Here is a 17,853-nt window from a genome sequence, read left to right on the forward strand (position 1 = left end):
CACTTAAACGTCCCTCTGGGCTCAGAAGGCCTTTTATGGGTAAACCCATCCTGACTGTCCTCATTCCCACTGTGCAGATTCCAGCGTTCCTCCTCAGACACGCTCTGTCTGCTCCGGGAAGGCTTCCAGAAGCTTCTGGTAGGAGAGAGAGGGCAGTGTGGACAGCCCTGGGTGCAGAGGGGCCCGGGGCTGGGCGGGGGGTGAAGTGGCTGGAAGGTGGAAGGGAAGGGACACCTCCTCTTGCTTTCTATGGTGACAAAAGGCAATTTGACAGTCTGGACCAGGACATCCTGAGCTGGGCAGGATGAGGAGGACCTGGACTCAGAGGTGAGGAAATGGTCAGGGAGGCGATCTTAAGGGCCCAGAACAGACCCATGCGTTTGCTGCTTCTCACGTTATCATCACTGAGTGGAGAGGCCGAGGCCCAGGAAAAGTGCGGGCTGTCACCGCCCAGACCCCTGGGGAAGGTCAGGTTGGGAAGGGGTGTGGAAGAAACACACACACACAGCACTGGCTCAGAGGGAGACTTTATTTCGCCCCCAGCCCCCTGCCCTGCAGTGAAGGCAAAGCGGCACGGCAGCCTCGTGGCCCAAGGTGGACAGGGGTGCATGGCCTGGCCTCCTGATTAGTGGCTGTGGCCATGGCCGTGACCGCCATGGCTGTGGCCGTGGCCGTGGCCCCCGGGGGTCTGGCTCTCCTGGCCGGCACATGGGCCTGAGCTGCTGCTCCCGAAGCCTGGCCCGTGGTGGTGGCCGTCTCCCGGGGGGGCGGTCTTGTGCATCTCCTCGTGAGAAGCTACCGTCAGCTTGGCCACCAGCATGGAGAACTCCTCGAAGCTCAGCTGCTTGTCCACATTAGTGTCCAGGTCTTCCAGGATGTGGTTTATGGCTTTCTCATCCCTCTTCTGCTTCTGTGGGTGTAGGAGACAGGGCAGTCAGGGTGGGGTGTGGCCAGGGCTGGGGGCGGGGAGCACAGCAAGTGACCCGATGGCAAAGGCACAGGTTCGGAGCCTCAACTGGAGAACTGAACATTCTCTAAAGGCCCGTGACGGAGCAGATGCTGAACATCTGCTGGATACATTCGCGCTCCTTCCACACTCAACCCGGACACCGTGATTCACTCCAATCCCCAGAGGAGGAAAGAAGGCTGAGTGACTTCTCAGAGGTCACACCATTAGTAGGTACAGAGATGTCACCTCATTTTGTCCTTATAACCACGTTACCAGGGAGGCTTGGTATCTTCCTTGAGGAAGACTGGAGGAAAGTGTCTTACGAAGGGGAGTACGTTTGGGCTGATTGACAAGGCTTGGAAGCAGAAGGGTGGCCCAGCAAATTCCCATCTGTCCAGAGGTCAGTCCTTGTCACGCCCTCCCCTTCCCGCCTCCTCCCTCCCTCTCCAAGTTACTGTTGCATGGTGGGGATGTCGTGGCGGGAAACGAGACGGTTCGGATCTGTGCAGGGATGGGCGAGCCGGGTGGTGTGGTCAGTGTGCAGGGGGGCGTGAGGGGAGGTGAAGGATCCAGGCCCCACTGGCCAGGGCACCTCCGCTGTGCCTGGCTCACCTCCCACACCCTTCCTGCACCACTTCAACGCGCTCTGCTTTTCTGCACCATTGCTGTCGCACCAGTGGAGTCCTCGCTCCTGAGCAGCCCACGGGCAGGGCCCCAGTGTCCCCCCCAGCCTATCATCCCTGTGCTCTGGAGGTGGAGGGTGGGGGAGGAGTCACCCCGAGGGAAACCTCGCCTGTGCAACCTCTCGGCTGTATCCTCTCTGGTCTAACTCTGACCCAGAGTCCTGCCTGCCAAGGTCTGCACCTTTGGGGAGGTGTCAGCATCCCCAATAACTCTGGCCACTGCGATTCTTGGCCTTACCAAGTGGGGAGGGCCTCACCTACCCTGGGACACCCAGGGACGATGGAACAGAGACCTAGATGTCCCACCCTTCTTGGTTCAGCCCTCTGTTTCCCCATAGTCACCAAACAAAAAGATCTGGGGAAGTGAATCCCCCTTGTCTTAGAGCTGCCTAATCATCAGGGAAATTAACCAACATGTTGCTGAGGCTTTGCACACACTGGCGCTAGGCTGGGTCTATTCCCACGTGCTGTTCATGTGTTTCCCACCAGAGAGCCTTCGGATGAAAAAAACCCCCTCGAGTGTTTTCCTCTGAGTCCATCTGAGGCATGCAGTCTCCTGCCGCCAAGGGTCTTTCTGGGCTGCTTCCAAGCTCAACATTCAGGTCTCAGCTCAAAGGTCACCTCTTTAGAGGGGGCTTTCCTGTCCACCTAACCAGTCACCTCTCCCCCCTCTCCCACATCACCCACATCACCCACAGTGATTTTCTTCTGGGCAGTTATGGGCAGTGGATCTATCTGTGTCCTTGATTGCCCAACCCCGTTGCCGTATGTCTCTTCCATCAGGACAGTGGGTCCTTGTTGGACCCTACATGCCCTGCCTGGGACAGAACCTGGTACACCGCACACACTCAGTCCCTTGGCACCACCTAACATGAACCACCTCAAGTGATGGGCTCCAAGCCCTGCCCCAAGCACAGAGCCTGCTACCTCTGCTACCTCTGGAGGCGGGGGTGAAGGTGCTAGAATGTCTCCTGGACCATTGCGGATGGTGCCCCCATCTTCCATCCTTAGCCCCGCTGGCTGGCAGGCTGGGGCAGGCCCGCCAAGAGTCCAGCCCTACCTTGAGAAAGTTTGGCAGCTCTTTTTTCACCAGCTGTTTGAATTCTTTCTGGTTCAGGGTGTCCCGGTTCCCCAGCCGCACCGAGTACTGGTGGAAGATGTTGATAATGGTTTCTATGCTGCATTCCATCTGCGACATTTGGTCCGCCATCTTCCTGCACTCTGTCTGAGCAATGGAGAAGCAAGGGTTTGCACGTTCAGAAGGAGAGCTTCCCCGACACCTCCTATCACTGCACGCAGGAATGAAGGGGGAAAGAGAATAAAATGAAAGCAGGGGCTGCAACTGAACTGGGAGACGACTCTACTCCACCCAGGGGAGGAATGAAGGGTTTACAGGATGTCTAGAGAATGCCAAAGAGCAGAGCCTTTGAGGACAGGAGGCTGCAGCAGAACGCAATCGAAGAAAGTGGGAAGGAGGCTTTTAGAGTGGGCAGTCAATCAAGGAGGGCTTCCAGGATGGGGGGGGGGGGTGTGAAAGCAAGATGGGTGAAGGGAGCAGAGAGGCAGCAGGCGGGCTCTTGTTCAGCAGGCAGGGTAGCTGGTGGCTCACTTACCCAAGCCCAGGAGCCACACAGAGGGGTTGGACAGCAAGGAGCGGGCCCAGCATTTATAGGGCTCTGGCTGAGACACTCAGCCCTCTCGCGGGAAGATTGCTTCACAGGTGAGCCATGTGGTAACCCCCAGTGGGGCTGTCGCTGCCAGGAAGGGGGCTGGGCCAAGACAGGAAATGTTCACATAAGTCTTTTTGCCTTTTTGTGAAATTCCCAGCCCTGGCCTGGAGCTGGTTTGGGAGGAAGCTGGTTGCTTAGTCCACTTCCCCTCCATCCCACACCCCTGCCCTCTCTGAACAAATCTGCAAGCTGCCTCTCCCCCATGTCCCCTCTGTCCCCCTGCCAACGTTGAGGTTGCACCTTCCCACCTGTGCTAGCCAGGGGCTGGGGGCCGGACCCACTCTGCCTCCCCCTTGGGGGCAGCCCCACATGGGGGCGGGGGGGCGGGAAGGAGGCGCTGGATGGCTGAGCCTTCCTGTTCCCGCCCATCCCTGTGACTAGTGCTCTTAGGAGGGCGGGGGCGTGGGTGGGCGGCTGCCCTCCGTTGTTTGGCTAATGGAGGAAGCACAGCCTGCAGCCTGCAACCATCCCCTGCCCTCCCTCCTGTTAGGAAACCTCTGCGGCTGTAGGCAATCCGGGCAGGTGCCTCCTGTGCGCATCCACAGCGCCCTCTGCTGCCTCTGTCAAGGTGCGTCTCCCTCTGGACCAAGGATCTTAGATCCAGGCTTGCAGGAACAAGGGTCTTGGAGAAAACAAGAGAAGCTGTGTGGCTGGGGAGCACCAACAGTGCCATCAGTGGCGTGACTTGTGGCAACCGACATGCACTCTCAGGGTTGCGGATGTTAGGGAGTGGGCAAGACTGTGGTCGATGGAAGCATCCCCAACCTGAAGAATTAGCCGGTCTATAGCCAGGGGAAGGTAGCCTCGTGGAAAAGCAGAATGGGTGTGAATGGACCTCTGGAAGGTCCAGGAAATCTGAATTTTTATGTGAAAACCTCTGCTTATAAGATTTGTCAACTAATTTTAAAGGCAAAATAAAGACATTAACAAGGAAGTATGGTGTGTGCTGAATGAAGCTGCAGGCTGAAGGCCATAACCTCTGCTCTTGCCTGAAGATCTCGACTTTCAGGTCTGTCTCCTCCGCTCCGCTGAGGCACTTCAGGGCCGTGGCCTGACTCATCGCTGCCGTCCTAGGATGGAGCAAGGGCCCGGCTTGGGAGGTAGTGAATGAACACTTGTTGAATTAATAAATGCAGGAGTGCCTGAATAAACAAGTGAGTGTGAAATACACGTGGGTCTGTTTGTGGCCCTGTGACTTTCTGCAGAAACGCTGGCTGTGACCGTATAACGTTGATCAGGATGAAAATTGATTGGTCGGGGGAGGAGAACAGGGTCGGCCATCGGCAGAGTGAGCAGCTGGACAAACCTTCGAATCAGAAGGCGTCTGCACTTGGGGATTCTGCTTCGGCAGTGCATTCCTTCATGTCCGAAAGCCATGGCGGGCCCCAAGGTCCCAGCTAACCCAGGCCTTGAAGCCAGCGCTGAGCCCTGGAGGTCCTGACCTGGGCAGGCTATTCCTGGCTTGATCAATAGGCACCCAGCCCCCACTCAGTGCCCCCCGCCCCCAGCCCCAAGCAAGGCCAGGGGTTGGAATGAGGGGTAGGTGGGATATGGGTCTTCTCCTTGGGGAAACGCAGTGCCTCCTACTAGGGTATGGATCGGGGCAATTTTCCTGGTTCTGGACAGTGGCTCTGGAGGTTGCCATTGGGAGAAAGGGGCATGGTTTCCTCAGCAGCATTAAAAACACACAGCAAACAAGGAAGCAGGCAGAGGCTCTCCAGCTCCAGGCGGATGGGTGGGCTCCATCCCCCAGCCAGGACCAAGAGTGGGTCTCTGTCTTTCCCCTTCTGTAGCTTCCTGGGTCTGAACCCCTCCCCTGACTCCCTCTCACTGGCTTCATTCATAATTCTTAGGATTTCTGGGAAATTTTACCTTCCCAATCTGCAAATCTGGTGCTCCCTTTTTGGTTCCCTGGTTCTCTTTTTTCCAATCCTTCTCCTCTCCTATCTCTTGTGGAACCTGGTTTTTGTTCTTAGTATGTCCCTGAGGTTCCAGATCCTTCCAGAAATTCCTGGCAAGTATCTCAGCATCTCCCTGTTGGCGTCCGGTGCCCAAAGGAATCCCTCTGAAGTACAGACCTTTCTAGAAAATAAAGGACTTTCACCTACATCACCACGTTGGCATTCTAAGGACTGCCCTTCGGTCCATCTCCCTCACTAGATCGTTAACTCCGTGAGAGCGCTGTTCTGCTTGCCCATCCCTAGATGAGCAACTACATCTGAGAGACATCTGACAAACGGTTGCAGAATAATATACGACTGATTTGTTTTGATGGAACCTATGTTTTGAAGACGATCATTTCCTGTAATTAAGAAGTTGTGCAGCACAGGAAAACCAGAGAAGAAAAAAAAAGGAAGTGAGGAGTGGAGGCGGTATGGAGTCCGGGTAGATTCCACGGGTGGAAGGCGGCTCTGAAATATCAGAGTGCTGCTGCCCCCTTGTGGCCGATCTGCCTCAGGCCAGCCTGTGGCATGCCTCGGGTCTGGATGCTTATCCTCTTGGTTAAGATCCTCTTATACTTGGAAAAATCATTGAGTTTTGGGGAGGGGTTTTTGTTTATGTGGGTTATGCCTATTAATATTAAATTATAATATTAGATGTTTTAGGTTTCAAAATACTTATTAATTCCTTTAAAAGAGTATTCTATGTTAACACTTTTTAAAAAAGTAAACCCATTCCATGTTAACACTTTTTTAAAAAGTAAAAAATAATTGTTTTCCAAAACAAAGGCTAGTGAGAAAAGTGATATCATTTTTTTTTTACATTTCTGCACACCTCTTTAATGTATGGCTCATAAGAAGACAGCTAGACCTATGCATAAGTTTTGAAGGTATAGGGAAAATCCAGCCTCATACAGATTAGTTGGATAGGGGAGGTATATATTAATAGTCTTTAAATATTGTTGTAGATATTATCCACTCAACAAGTGGAGGTTTCATAAAGGTTAGTTTCAATCTTGAAACTGAAACCATACCAATGAATTAATTCTTTGTTACATTAGAATCCATTAGTCTACATTGAAATTTGAATGGATCTTGTTTGATTTTGTAACTTAATATATTGGTCTTTTAGGGAGTTGCCATTGTGGCTCAGCAGAAACAAACCTGACTAGCATCCATAAGGATGCAGGTTTGATGCCCGGCCTCACTTAGTGGGTTAAAAATCTGGAGTTGCTGTGAGTTGTGGTGTAGGTCTCAAATGTGGCTCAGAGGCAGTGTTGCTGTAGCTGTAGCACAGGCCGGCAGCTGCAGCTCTGATTTGACCCCCTAGCCTGGGAACTTTCATATACCGTAGGTGCAGCCCTAAAAAGCAAAAAAATATATATCTTTTGGAAAATACCTGTTCACTGAGTTTTCCGTATCTTCCAAATGCTGACACATTTCATATATACAATCTAATCTAATCTAATCTAATCTCATCACATTTATTAATATCACCACTGATCTTGGGAGATGGCAGAATTCTGGGAGAACAGTCAGCAGGTTCGGGAAACCTACAGTATTGGTTCCCAGGCTACAGTTCTTCAGGGCCACTCCCCTTGCACCCCTGGCCCAGGACGAGCTCAGGACCACCCCAGCTCTCCTTCACATGACCCCGGCTCCAAGGCCCTTCTTCCCAGCTTGGGCCTTGCTGAATGACACAGGAGAACAGCAGGTGCAACTGGCACATTCAAGGGATCCCCTTCGAGGGGGCTCTTCTGGAGACCCCAGGCCTCAGAGTGACTCTGTGGCTCCACTAAAGGCAATCAGTCTGGATTTGGGGGCATCCCCTCAGAGGGGTTTGTTCAGCAGTCTCAGGAGGCTGCTCCCTCCACCCCCCGGGTAGGTGGGAGCTCCTGCCGTCCCCGTGGAGGCAGGTGTCCTATCACACCGGTGGAAAGTGTCGTGTGGAATTTCCTCGTAAGAGTCAAGGGCTCTGCAGAACGTGTGAGCGGACGGCTGTGGCTCTGCGCTGAGAGTGGGTGAGGAGCTGGAGAGTCTCGGTTTGTGGGAGGCTTCCTGAGTTTGATGCCGAGGTGGGGGTGGTGAGTGAATGGGCCGCCTGGCCGCAGGGTGGGAGCAAGTCCTAGAGAGGAGGACGCAGTGAACGCTGCCTCCTGGGACGTACTTTCCTACTCCCCTGCCCCGGCCCGCCCCTGCCGAGGAAAGGGGCGGGGTGGGGAGGTGTCGGTGAGTGACCTCCATCCACAGCCTTCACGCTCCTGGAGCAGATCTCTCCCCACGGGCAGGAAGTTCCCAGAGGTCAGGACACGACCCCCAGGTGCCACAAGCACCCCCGGGTTGGCCGGGCTTCCGGGAGGCTGGGGCTGAGGAGGGAACTCAGGGAGCCTTGGGCAGCCTTCCCAGTGAGGAGCCTTGGGCAGCCTTCCCAGTGAGGAGGCACCTGGGCTTATTCACAGGGCGGCTCCCCTGCTGTCAGCACCCGTCTGGTCTCACCGAGTTCCTCAGGGTGCTGGGGTCTGTGGACAGAGCGGCTCTGAGCCCCAGAACCTGGCCCTCCCTGTCTCGCTTTGGTTAAGGGCTCCTGGTCTTTCTGTCTTTTCTGGAAAGCCAGGGCCCAGGCTCCATTCCCCGGCCGCAGTGCCCTCTAGTGGCGGGGAGGGTGAAGGCCGGAGGAGGCCGCGTCTGGAGGCGGAGGGCGGGGCCAGAGGCGGAGCCTGGAAGGGAGACCCTGCCAGCCAATGAGGGGTGAGCCGGCTGCAGCCTGACCTGTGGGGCTGGGACAGCAAGGGACCCACAGGTATTTCTCTGTGTGTGTGTGGTTCTTCTTGAGAGCGCTCTCCGTTCAAAGGAACCGGAGTCCGCCGGATGGAGCGTAAAGATCAGATTTCCTCTGCCCCAGAACTGGCCACCCCCGCGCCCCCGTCCCCCCTCGCCCTCTTAGCTGGGGAGGAATTCTCTGCACTAGACCCAATGAAGTAAGTTTGGATTTCTCGGTTCTGCTACCCCTGGGTCTTAGAGCCAGCCCTCCTCTATAAGAATGGGGGTTAGTGACTATATTGCAGCGCTGTTGTGAGGATTAAATGCATATGTGAGGGTTTACACAGGCCTTGCGCATGATAGGCACTCAATGAAGTCGAGTTTTCCAGGGAAACGGGATGAGGGTGTTTACCCATCCAGTGAGCACCTGACCTGTGCTGGGGACCTGGAGAGGCCTGGCCCTCGGAGGACAGGTGGGACCGTGTGCTGGGGTGGGTGCCCCATTTGAGGATGATCGGGTTAACTGTCAGCATCTCTCCCAGGGTCGAGGACCACACTGTCCCTGTCTGTGTCCTGGGACCACGTGAGGATGCTGCAGTGGCTTCTTGTCTTCCCTGCTCTGGGCCTTGGGGTCTGGGGTGAGTTTTCCTTCATTGGCTCAGAGAGTAACCGAGAAGGATCATCCTAAAGTTTCACAACAGGAATTCTTCTTCTTCTTTTTTTGCTTTTTAGGGCTGCACCTGTAGCATATGGAAGTTCCCAGGCTAGGGGTCGAAATGGAGCTGTAGCCACCAGCCTACACCACAGCCACAGCAATGCCAGATCCGAGCTGCATCTGTGAACTGCAGTGCAGCTTGAGGCAGTGCTGGATTCTTAACCCACTGAGCGAGGCCAGGGATGGCATCCGTGTCCTCATGGATACTAGTCAGGTCCGTTACCACTAAGCCTTGATGGGAACTCCCATAACAGGAATTCTTTAGATGCCTGCTCTCCTTCGGGGAGTAAGGATAGTCTTGCATGTAGATACAGAACTTGGAGTCTGTAGACTTGGGTGGGAAGATTTGCCTTGCTTCCAGCAATTATTTTACTTTACTTTACTTTATTTTATTTTAATTTTTAGAGCCGCATCCACAGCATATGGAAGTTCCCAGGCTAGGGGTTGAATCGCAGCTACAGCTGCCAGCTTACTCTACAGGCACAGCAACTCTGGATCCGAGCCGTGTCTGTGACCTACACCACAGCTCACAGCAACTCAGGATCCCTGACCCACTGAGAGAGGCCAGGGATAGAACCCGCATCCTCAAGGATACTAGTCGGATTTGTTTCTGCTGTGCCACAATGGGAACTCCCCAGCAATGATTTTAAATAATAATTTTTATTTTTATGGCTGCAACCTCAGCATATGGAAGTTTCTGGGCCAGGGAGTGAATCTGAGCTGTACCTGTGGCAATACTGGATCCTTTAACCCACTGTGCCAGGCCAGGGATTGAACCGGCACCTTAGCAGTGATCCGAGCTGCTGCAGTTGGATTCTTTTTTTTTTTTTTTTTTGTCTTTTTGTCTTTTTGCCTTTTCCAGGGCCGCTCCCACAGCATATGGAGGTTCCCAGGCTAGAGGGTCCAAACAGAACTGTAGCTGCCAGCCTACACCACAGCCACAGCAATGCAGGATCCGAGCTGTGTCTTCTGCCTACACCATAGCTCACGGCAACGCTAGATCCTTAACCCACTGAGCAAGGCCTGGGATCGAGTCCGCAACTTCATGGTTCCTAGTCGGATTCGTTAATCACTGTGCCACGGCGGGAACTCCTGCAGTCGGATTCTTAACCCACTGCACCACAGCGGGACGTTCAGTTATTAAACTCTTGAAAACTTAATTTTCCTACCTGAAGATTGAAGTAAAGTTATGATCTCCTAAACTTGTTGTGAGGATTCAGTGGGTCATGTACATGAAGGACTTAGCACTTAGGCAATGGGGGCCGTGATTCTATTCATATAACTCTTAGGCCCATCAGGGTCAGCCCGTGACTGGGATTCCTGCTTGTCCATAAGAGAACGTTCCTTGGGATTGGGAAGTCGGTTGACACACTGTGCCTGCCACCTTGGTCCCTCGCACAGGAGCATGGGCATCGCAAGTGCCCCCCAAATTAATTTCAGAGGAATTGACTTGGTTCATGTAGGTAATTTTAGTCCCTTCTCCACACCGGCTTCCCCATTGCTTCCGTCAGGTGTAATTCACATGAGAAAGGCCTTGGTGCTGTTGAAGTGCCTGGATGCAGTTCCAGGGTTTTTTTTTTGTTTTGTTTTGCTTTGCCAGTTGTGTATGTTTTGCCAATTGTATGCTGAAAAGGATAATTTTTGCAACTCCCCACCCTTGGCTATTTAGCTACTTTCCTGGTGGCTGGGGGTGGGGAGGGGTTCCTGGAGCTGGGGTTGGAGAAAAGCACACCACGGGCTGCTGTGGGAGGGGGTCCCCTGGTCAGCCCAGAGGGGTCTCCTGCGGGGGGCTCGGGGATGTGGGGAGGGGTCTCCTGCGGGGGGCTCGGGGATGTGGGGAGGGGTCTTTGTGGGGTTCGGGGATCCGGGGAGGCAGATGTTGGTGGAGAAAGGCCTGGGAGGGCTGATACCGGGGATCTCTGAGGACCGGTGCACACTGGAATGTTCCTTTGCAGGTAATTCCTCCTGGGATGAAACACAAGCTAAACACCAGTCAGAGGGGCCTCAGGACCTGTTCGGCAACATCTCCCAGCTCATTGATAAAGGCAGACTGGGTTTTGGTGGTGAGGAGGCTTAAGAGCTGCCTGGGTTTCTTTTGGGACCAGTAGTGTCTGCTGGGTTGCGGATGGAGGGGTGGAGACACAGGGAGGCGCAGCTGCATGGGTTGCCCTGGGCCTTGGGCAGTGGGGGTGCTGCTGGGAGGGGCCAGAAACCCAGGAAAGGGAGAGACAGTCTCTGCTCTCAGGGGTCCCCCAGCCCCTGAGGATGGAGACTCCTGCCCTGCCTCCAGGAGTCCCCAGGTAGAAGGGGGGGGCCCAGGCCCTGCTTGGAAGGCGCCCCCAGGTTGAGGAGGGGATGTGGACTCTCAGAGAGCGCTGGGAGCAGGATGAAGGATGCAGTCAGTCACAGAGAAGGCTGTCAGCGAGCTTGGTGCCTTGGTGCTGGGGTGGAGCCGAGAAGGGCCCCCGGGGCTTTCCCGGGGGCCAATGGTGATACCGAGAGGCTTCCTGGAGCAGAGCAGGGAAGGAGCTGCAGCCGGAGGGGGCCATCCTGGGATGGGAGCAAAGCACCCAGGCTGCTGGGAGCAGGTGCAGACCCTGCACTGGGGTGAGTGTACTGAAATGGGGGGTGTTACGGGTAAGAAGAGGAGGGTGTGCCTGCCTCCCCCTATGGCTCTTCCTCCACCGTGGGGCAGACACGGCCTGGGTGGCACCTGTGGCCAATGTGGCGATGGTTGTGGGGGATACCAAGTGACACTCTCGGGCTCCCCCCACAGGCGTCTCCACCGTGGTCTCTCGCAAGGAGTGGGGGGCGGACACTGTTGGTTGCTGTGCCCCACTGGCCCTGCCAGTGGACTACCTCATCATGCACCATGTCCCTGGGCTGGAGTGTCACAACCAGACCGGGTGCAGTCAGAGGCTGCGGGAGCTGCGGGCACATCATGTGCGCAATGGCTGGTGCGACGTGGCCTACAAGTAAGAGGCTGGGCTGGAGGCATGTGACCAAGCGGCTCCTTGGGGCGCCTCCCTCACCCCTTCTCATCTCTGTTTCTTCATTTTCTGGGTTGTGGTTGTATCAGGTTGCTAATGAATGAAATGCAAAGAAAAACCACCAAATAAAGTTCCAACTCCTTTGGAATGTTCTCTGTGGTCCTTGACTCTGAGATCTTCCAAAGGAAGGAAGCAAAGAACGTCAAGGGAGGCCTATGTGTTCTTTTTTTCTTTTCTGCTTTTTTTCTTTTTGCTTTTTAGGGCCTCACTGCTGCACTTGGAGGTTCCCAGGCTAGGGGTTGAATGGAAACTGCAGCTGCTGACCTGTGCCACAGCCATAGTATCTCCAGATCTGAACCTACACCACAGCTCACGGCAACACTGGATCCTTAACCCAATTGAACCTGCATCTTCATGGATGCTCGTCAAGTTCGTTACCCACTGAGCCACAACGGGAACTCCATGTGGTCTGTGTTTTCAATCTGCCTCCTAATGGTTCACACAGCACATGGCAGGTTACGAATGACTTCCCTGTAAGCGGGTACGTGGGTGCCTTTGTGCCTCCCCGCCCTGGATGATGTGTGAGGTTGGTGGGGCAGGTAGCACCATCTCCTTGTTAACAGGAGAGGGAACAGGCCAGGGAGGTTGTTCAATTTTTCGAGGTCACACTGCTGCAAAGTGCTGGAGCCCAGACTGGCTCAGAACTGTCCCCTTGTGCGTCGCCCATCCCCTTACAGCCCACATCAGGGCTTTCACCTTGGTGAGGCCGGCATCCCCCTCTTCCTCTGGTGGTCACTCTAGCAGGCTCTCTTGGTGCCCAGGACCATGTCCCTCAGCCCGATTCTGCTTCAGCTAGTTGTGGACAGTTCCTGTGCATGGGGCTGGCTTCCCACCCCAAGGGCCTTGCATCCCGCAGCTTTGGGATGCTGAACCCCCTTGGGTGGAGTGGGCGGGAGCTGTGTATGACTCCCTCAGCCCCCACTCTTCTGAGGGGCACTTCTAAGTACATGGTTCCTTGAAAGTTCCCATGTCAGGGAGATGGGTGCTGAGCCCCAGGTGGCTGTTGCGAAGCCAGCTCCATTCATCACACTTTGTCGAGTTTCTTCCTTTTATCTCCCTCCCCTCCCCCCTCACTCTGGCTTCCGGGGTCTTTTCCCACATCAACTGCCTGCACCCATGTCCTTGACTGAGGGGCTGCCTCCTGAGAATTCTCCATGAGAAGTTACCCTGGCAGCGAGACATCCCAGGGACAGCCCGCCTGGAGGTCCCACAGACAGACAGCATTTTGGAGGAGGGAGGAGAGCCACGTTTGAGGACACGTGGAGGCTGAGAAGAGTCTTACACTGTGTGCTTGGGTCTGAGTTAGCCTCCGTGGTGGCTCCAAGACCCCTTCATCTTTTTATACAAAACCCGGCATCTGAATGGGGGAAGGGGGAGGAGCGTGGGAGCGGGTCCTTCTGAATTCTAAGGATGAGGCAGTGACTTGGTCTGAATTCTCAGGAGGAGCAAATGTGACTTGGGCTATCCACTCCCTGGGATGGGTCTGTGTGAATTCCCTCTCGTGAACACGGCTTGACCCTTCTCCCTTCCGTGGCCGGGTCAGGGTTCCTGTCGCAGGGATGTGCCCAGGGCCAGCCTCTAAGCCCATATTTCCCTGCCCACAGCTTCCTGGTTGGGGACGATGGCAGAGTGTACGAAGGTGTCGGCTGGACCGTGCAGGGCGTCCATACCCAGGGCTACAACAACGTCTCCCTGGGCCTTGCCTTCTTTGGCACCAAGGAGGGTAATTGTCACCCCAGCTGTCCTTCTCCATGGACTTGGCGAGTTCTTTGTCTCCCAAGGTCTCCTCACCCTCATACTCGTGGGGATCCACCCTCTCCTGGAAGCTCCTCTCCCTGACTTCTGTGAATGGTCCTGTTCCTCCTGCCCTGTCTTCCTTCCAGCCTCCTCGGAGGCTCCCCTTCCTCTGGCCACCCCTCGGGGGAGGGGTGTCCTTCTCTCCGCAGCCTGGTTCTGCTCCCGCTCTCATCCTGGGAGGATCCCGGCTCACCTCTCACTTCTGCGTCAGTGACTAGTACATCTTCCTCTCTAGCTCCAATCCTGTAGCGCCAGACCTGGCTTTCCTAGTTCCTATTTCCTCCTTCACCTCTCTTACTCTGAGATTGTCTATGCAAATTTTTTTTTTGGTCTTTTTTTTTAGGGCGGTACCCGCAGCGTATGGAATTTCCCAGGCGAGGGGTGGAATCAGAGCTGGAGCTGCTGGCCTACACCATAGCCACAGCAATGCTGGATCCCAGTCACGTTTGCAATCCATGCCACAGCTCAGGGCAATGCCAGATCCTTAACCCACTTACAAGGCCTGGGATCGAACCTGCATCCTCATGGATCCTAGTCGGGTTCATTAACCGCTGAGCCACAACGGGAACTCCTGTCTATGCAATTTTTTTTAAAAAGCCACGTTGAGGTCCCAATCCCCAAGTCCCTTCCACTATCTTCTAGTCTTACCTGCCATCCAACACAGAGCTGCTGAATTTCTGCATCTTTACACTTAACCAAGCCCCTGCACGTCTAGTTTCTCATTGTCTCCTCCCAGTACCCTTTGAGATGGTCCAGGTAGGTTTCATGATTACTGCTATAACAGGTGCAGCCTGAGTTTCAGAGACGCAAGTGACCCAGGTGACTTTTTTTTGTGAGGAGGAGAATCAGATCGCGAGCCTGCCTCTTCCACCTCCAGCTCCAGGACAGTTGCCTGCATGTCTGCCAGAGGACACTTGGTGTTCAGCTTGGCTGGATTTTGTGACCACTCTTTGCCTCCTGGATGTCACTGTATTATGTGTTAGCTGTGGGATCTTTTTTTTTTTTTTTTTTTTTGGCTGTTTCTATGGCATATGGAAGTTGCGGGGCCAACCTGCGACCTACACCACAGCTGTGGCAACACTGGATCCTCAACCCACTGTGCCAAAGTGGGAACGCCTAGTTGTGGGACCTTGAGCTCGTTACTTCTTGCAGCCTCAATTTCCTCTTTGTGAGTAATGGGGTTAATAACAGCATCTGCCTCAGAGGCTTGCGGTGAGCATGAAGGCACTTGATGCAGGTAAAGAGGCTGGCACGTGCCTGGAAGGGCCCCTGGCAATGGGGAACCCAGACACGGCCAGCCAGGCACTCCTGAGCTTGGCTCTTGCCACAGGGAGAGAGTGGATGGAGGGGAATGAAGCCCTGGTGGGTCCTTGGGAAAGGTCTTCCTGGGCCACCGAGAGCTCTGTCTGGGCGGGTCCTTGGCTCTCTTTCTGACCCTTGGGGTTAGTCTGTTCTCCTTCCTCCCCCTTGACAGCTGGGGAGGGGCTGGCAGCACATCTGGCCCCTTCTCCATGCTCCCCCTGACACGAGGGCCAGACTGAAGCTTCCTAAGAGTGCTCTCTTCCAGGCCACAGCCCCAGCCCTGCCGCCCTGTTGGCCGTGGAGGGCCTGATCTCCTCTGCTGTCTGGAAGGGCCACCTGTCCGCCATGTATGTCCAGCCGCTTCTTGTGAAAGGCGAGAGCTGCCTGAACCCTCAGCAGAATGCAAGTCACAAGGAAGGTAATTGAATCGTCCTTCAGTTCTACAGGGCTTCCCTCCAGATTCACCCCCACTAACTTCCCAATGCCCTTGAAAGTGGCCTTTTCAATCAGGCTGTCACTGATAGGCAACTGGTCGCCCAGCGCTCTGAAGCTTTAGGGCTGGCAAACCTTGAGAGGGACCCTCCAGGGCACCTGCTTGTCCCTCAGATTCCTGGAATGATAGGGCCAGGGCCCCATGCCTGGGGTAGTGTCTGTTCATCATTTCTGCAATCATCCAACAATTATTTACCGAGCACCTGCTAGTCCCTGAGGATATTCCTGAGGAAGCAAACACACAAAAGCAATACTTTTGTGACGTTTCAATCTAGAGGGTGGAGAAACACAATATGCAAACAAACAGGTAAAATATTGGGTATGTGACATGATGAAATGATGAAAAGTGCCATGGAGGAGAAAAAAAGCATGGAGAGCACAAAAGCTCATCTTTCTGAAAACAAAAAATTGAACAGCACTAATAGTGAAGTGCTGACGTCACCACTTACACTGACTTAGAGGGTTATACTGAATTATAATTCAGATAATGAAAGGTAGATAAAAGGCAGATTTGGGGTTTTAACCAGCAGCAATATCAAAACCAGTATAGTTAATAGGCACTTTAAGCCTTTTCTTGGGTGTAATAACATTTTTTTTTTTTGTCTTTTTAGGGTCACGCCCGCAGCATATGGAGGTTTCCAGGCTAGGGGGCCAATCGGAGCTGCAGCCGCTGGCCTACACCACAGCCACAGCAACACAGGATCTTAGCCTTATTTGTGACCTACACCATAGCTCATAGCAACACCAGATCCTTAACCCACTGAGCAAGGCCAGGGATTGAACCTGCGTCCTCATGAGTGCTGGTCAGGTTTGTTAACCTCTGATGATGGGAACTCCCTGTAATAACATTTTTAAAGAAAATTGGCTCTGTTGTATTAGATCTTGGAGTAAATTTGATCTCCGCCTTTGGGTTGGTGTCATCTGTCAGTATGAATAATTGTTTATGTGGACGGAGGGTTTTGTGGACTACAAGTGATTCTTTTTTTTTTAAGGGCTGCACCTACAGCGTATGAATGTTCCTGGAGCTCGGGGTCAAATTGGAACTGCAGCTGCCATCCACAGCCACAGCAGCGCCAGATCCGAGCTGCATCTCTAACCTATGCCACAGCTTGTGGCCATGCCGGATCCTTAACCCACTGAGTGAGACCAGGGATGGAACCCTCATCCTCATGGATACTAGTTGGATTCTTAACCCCCTGAGCCACAACAGGAACTCTGACTACAAATGACTCTTAAAGACATGCTTTCAGATGAAAATTCAACTGATTTCTCCAGAAAGACCCTGTTTCACATGTACACACACACACACACACACACACACACACACACATGATCATGCAGATAAATAAGTACACTTTGCCCTTTGGAATAAAGCATCCGTGTCCCTTCGGGATCAACATTCCCACTGTCCTTTGGGTTCTGTTGTGGGGCTAGAACCTGTGATTCTTGGCTCCTGCCTCCTGAGCCCAATCCCAGGTGCAAACACACCCCATTCCCAGGTGGGCCTCTGGAGCTGCTGGGCTCTGCCGAGGTCCACAGTTGCAGTCAGGCCACGATGCCCAGAGGGTGGAGGTGAGGTCCAGCAGTGGCTGATTGACTCTGGGCAGGCACAGGGAACCCTCACATCCATGCTTTTGCCCCCTCCTCCTCAGCTTGCCCCCTCATTGTCCTGCGGTCTTCTTGGGAGGCCAGGGGGACCCACTGCCCCAAGATGAGCCTGCGGGCTAAGTACGTCATCATCAGCCACACCACTGGGCGAACCTGCAACAGGTCGGATGAGTGCCGCGTGCTGGTCCAGGATATCCAGTCCTTCTTCATGGACAAATTGGACTCGTGTGATGTTGGATATAAGTAAGTGGACCAGGGGACATGTGGGCTTCTCTTCCCTTGGGGGTGGACACTGAGCTCGTGAGAGGAAGGGGAACGGGAACCAGCATTCACCGAGAGCCCGGCCTAGGAGAAGGGCTCCTTCTCTCTTGTGGCTTCCTCTCCCAACCCCACTTGGGCCTTATTTAGGATGTAGCTAAGGGGTGGTCACATGTTTGGGAACACATGTTCCCAAGATGTGTGTTTTAAAAATTAATTATTAAATTGAAGTATAGTTGATTAACAATGTGTTAGTTTCAGATGTACGGCAAATTGATTCAGATATATATATATATATATTACAATTATATAAAAATTATATTATAGGGAGTTCCAGTTGTGGGGCAGCGGAAACGAATCTGACTAGTATCCATGAGGTTGTGGGTTTGATCCCTGGCCTCGCTCAGTGGGTTAAGGATCCGGCATTGCCGTGAGCTGTGGTTGGCTCGGATCCTGCATTGCTGTGGCTGTGACATAGGTTGGCAGCTGTAGCTCCAATTCAACCCTTAGCCTGAGAACTTCCATATGGCATGAGCGCGACCCTAAAAAGCAAAATAAAAAAATACATG

At 53.9% G+C, this 17,853-nt stretch overlaps 2 protein-coding genes across 4 annotated transcripts; one reads left to right on the forward strand and one right to left on the reverse strand.

The window, feature by feature from the left end:
• On the reverse strand, nt 512-3,387 carry S100A9 (S100 calcium binding protein A9). 3 transcript variants are annotated; one of them, XM_021088453.1, is made up of 3 exons: nt 3,246-3,387; nt 2,693-2,853; nt 512-910 (listed from the first exon to the last, which is right to left on the reverse strand). In XM_021088453.1, the coding sequence occupies exons 2-3, from the start codon at nt 2,840-2,842 to the stop codon at nt 626-628; spliced, it is 435 nt and encodes a 144-aa protein (XP_020944112.1). In that variant the 5' UTR covers nt 2,843-2,853; nt 3,246-3,387; the 3' UTR covers nt 512-625.
• Nucleotides 7,572-11,915, forward strand: PPGRP-S (peptidoglycan recognition protein S isoform). The gene is given in 4 exon segments (NM_213737.1): nt 7,572-7,622; nt 8,606-8,700; nt 10,733-10,840; nt 11,554-11,915. Coding segments are annotated over 3 exon segments (360 nt in total). The 5' UTR covers nt 7,572-7,622; nt 8,606-8,651; the 3' UTR covers nt 11,757-11,915.

The sequence above is a fragment of the Sus scrofa genome, chromosome 4, assembly GCF_000003025.6.
Source record: "Sus scrofa isolate TJ Tabasco breed Duroc chromosome 4, Sscrofa11.1, whole genome shotgun sequence".
In the NCBI taxonomy this organism is placed as follows: Eukaryota; Metazoa; Chordata; class Mammalia; order Artiodactyla; family Suidae; genus Sus; species Sus scrofa.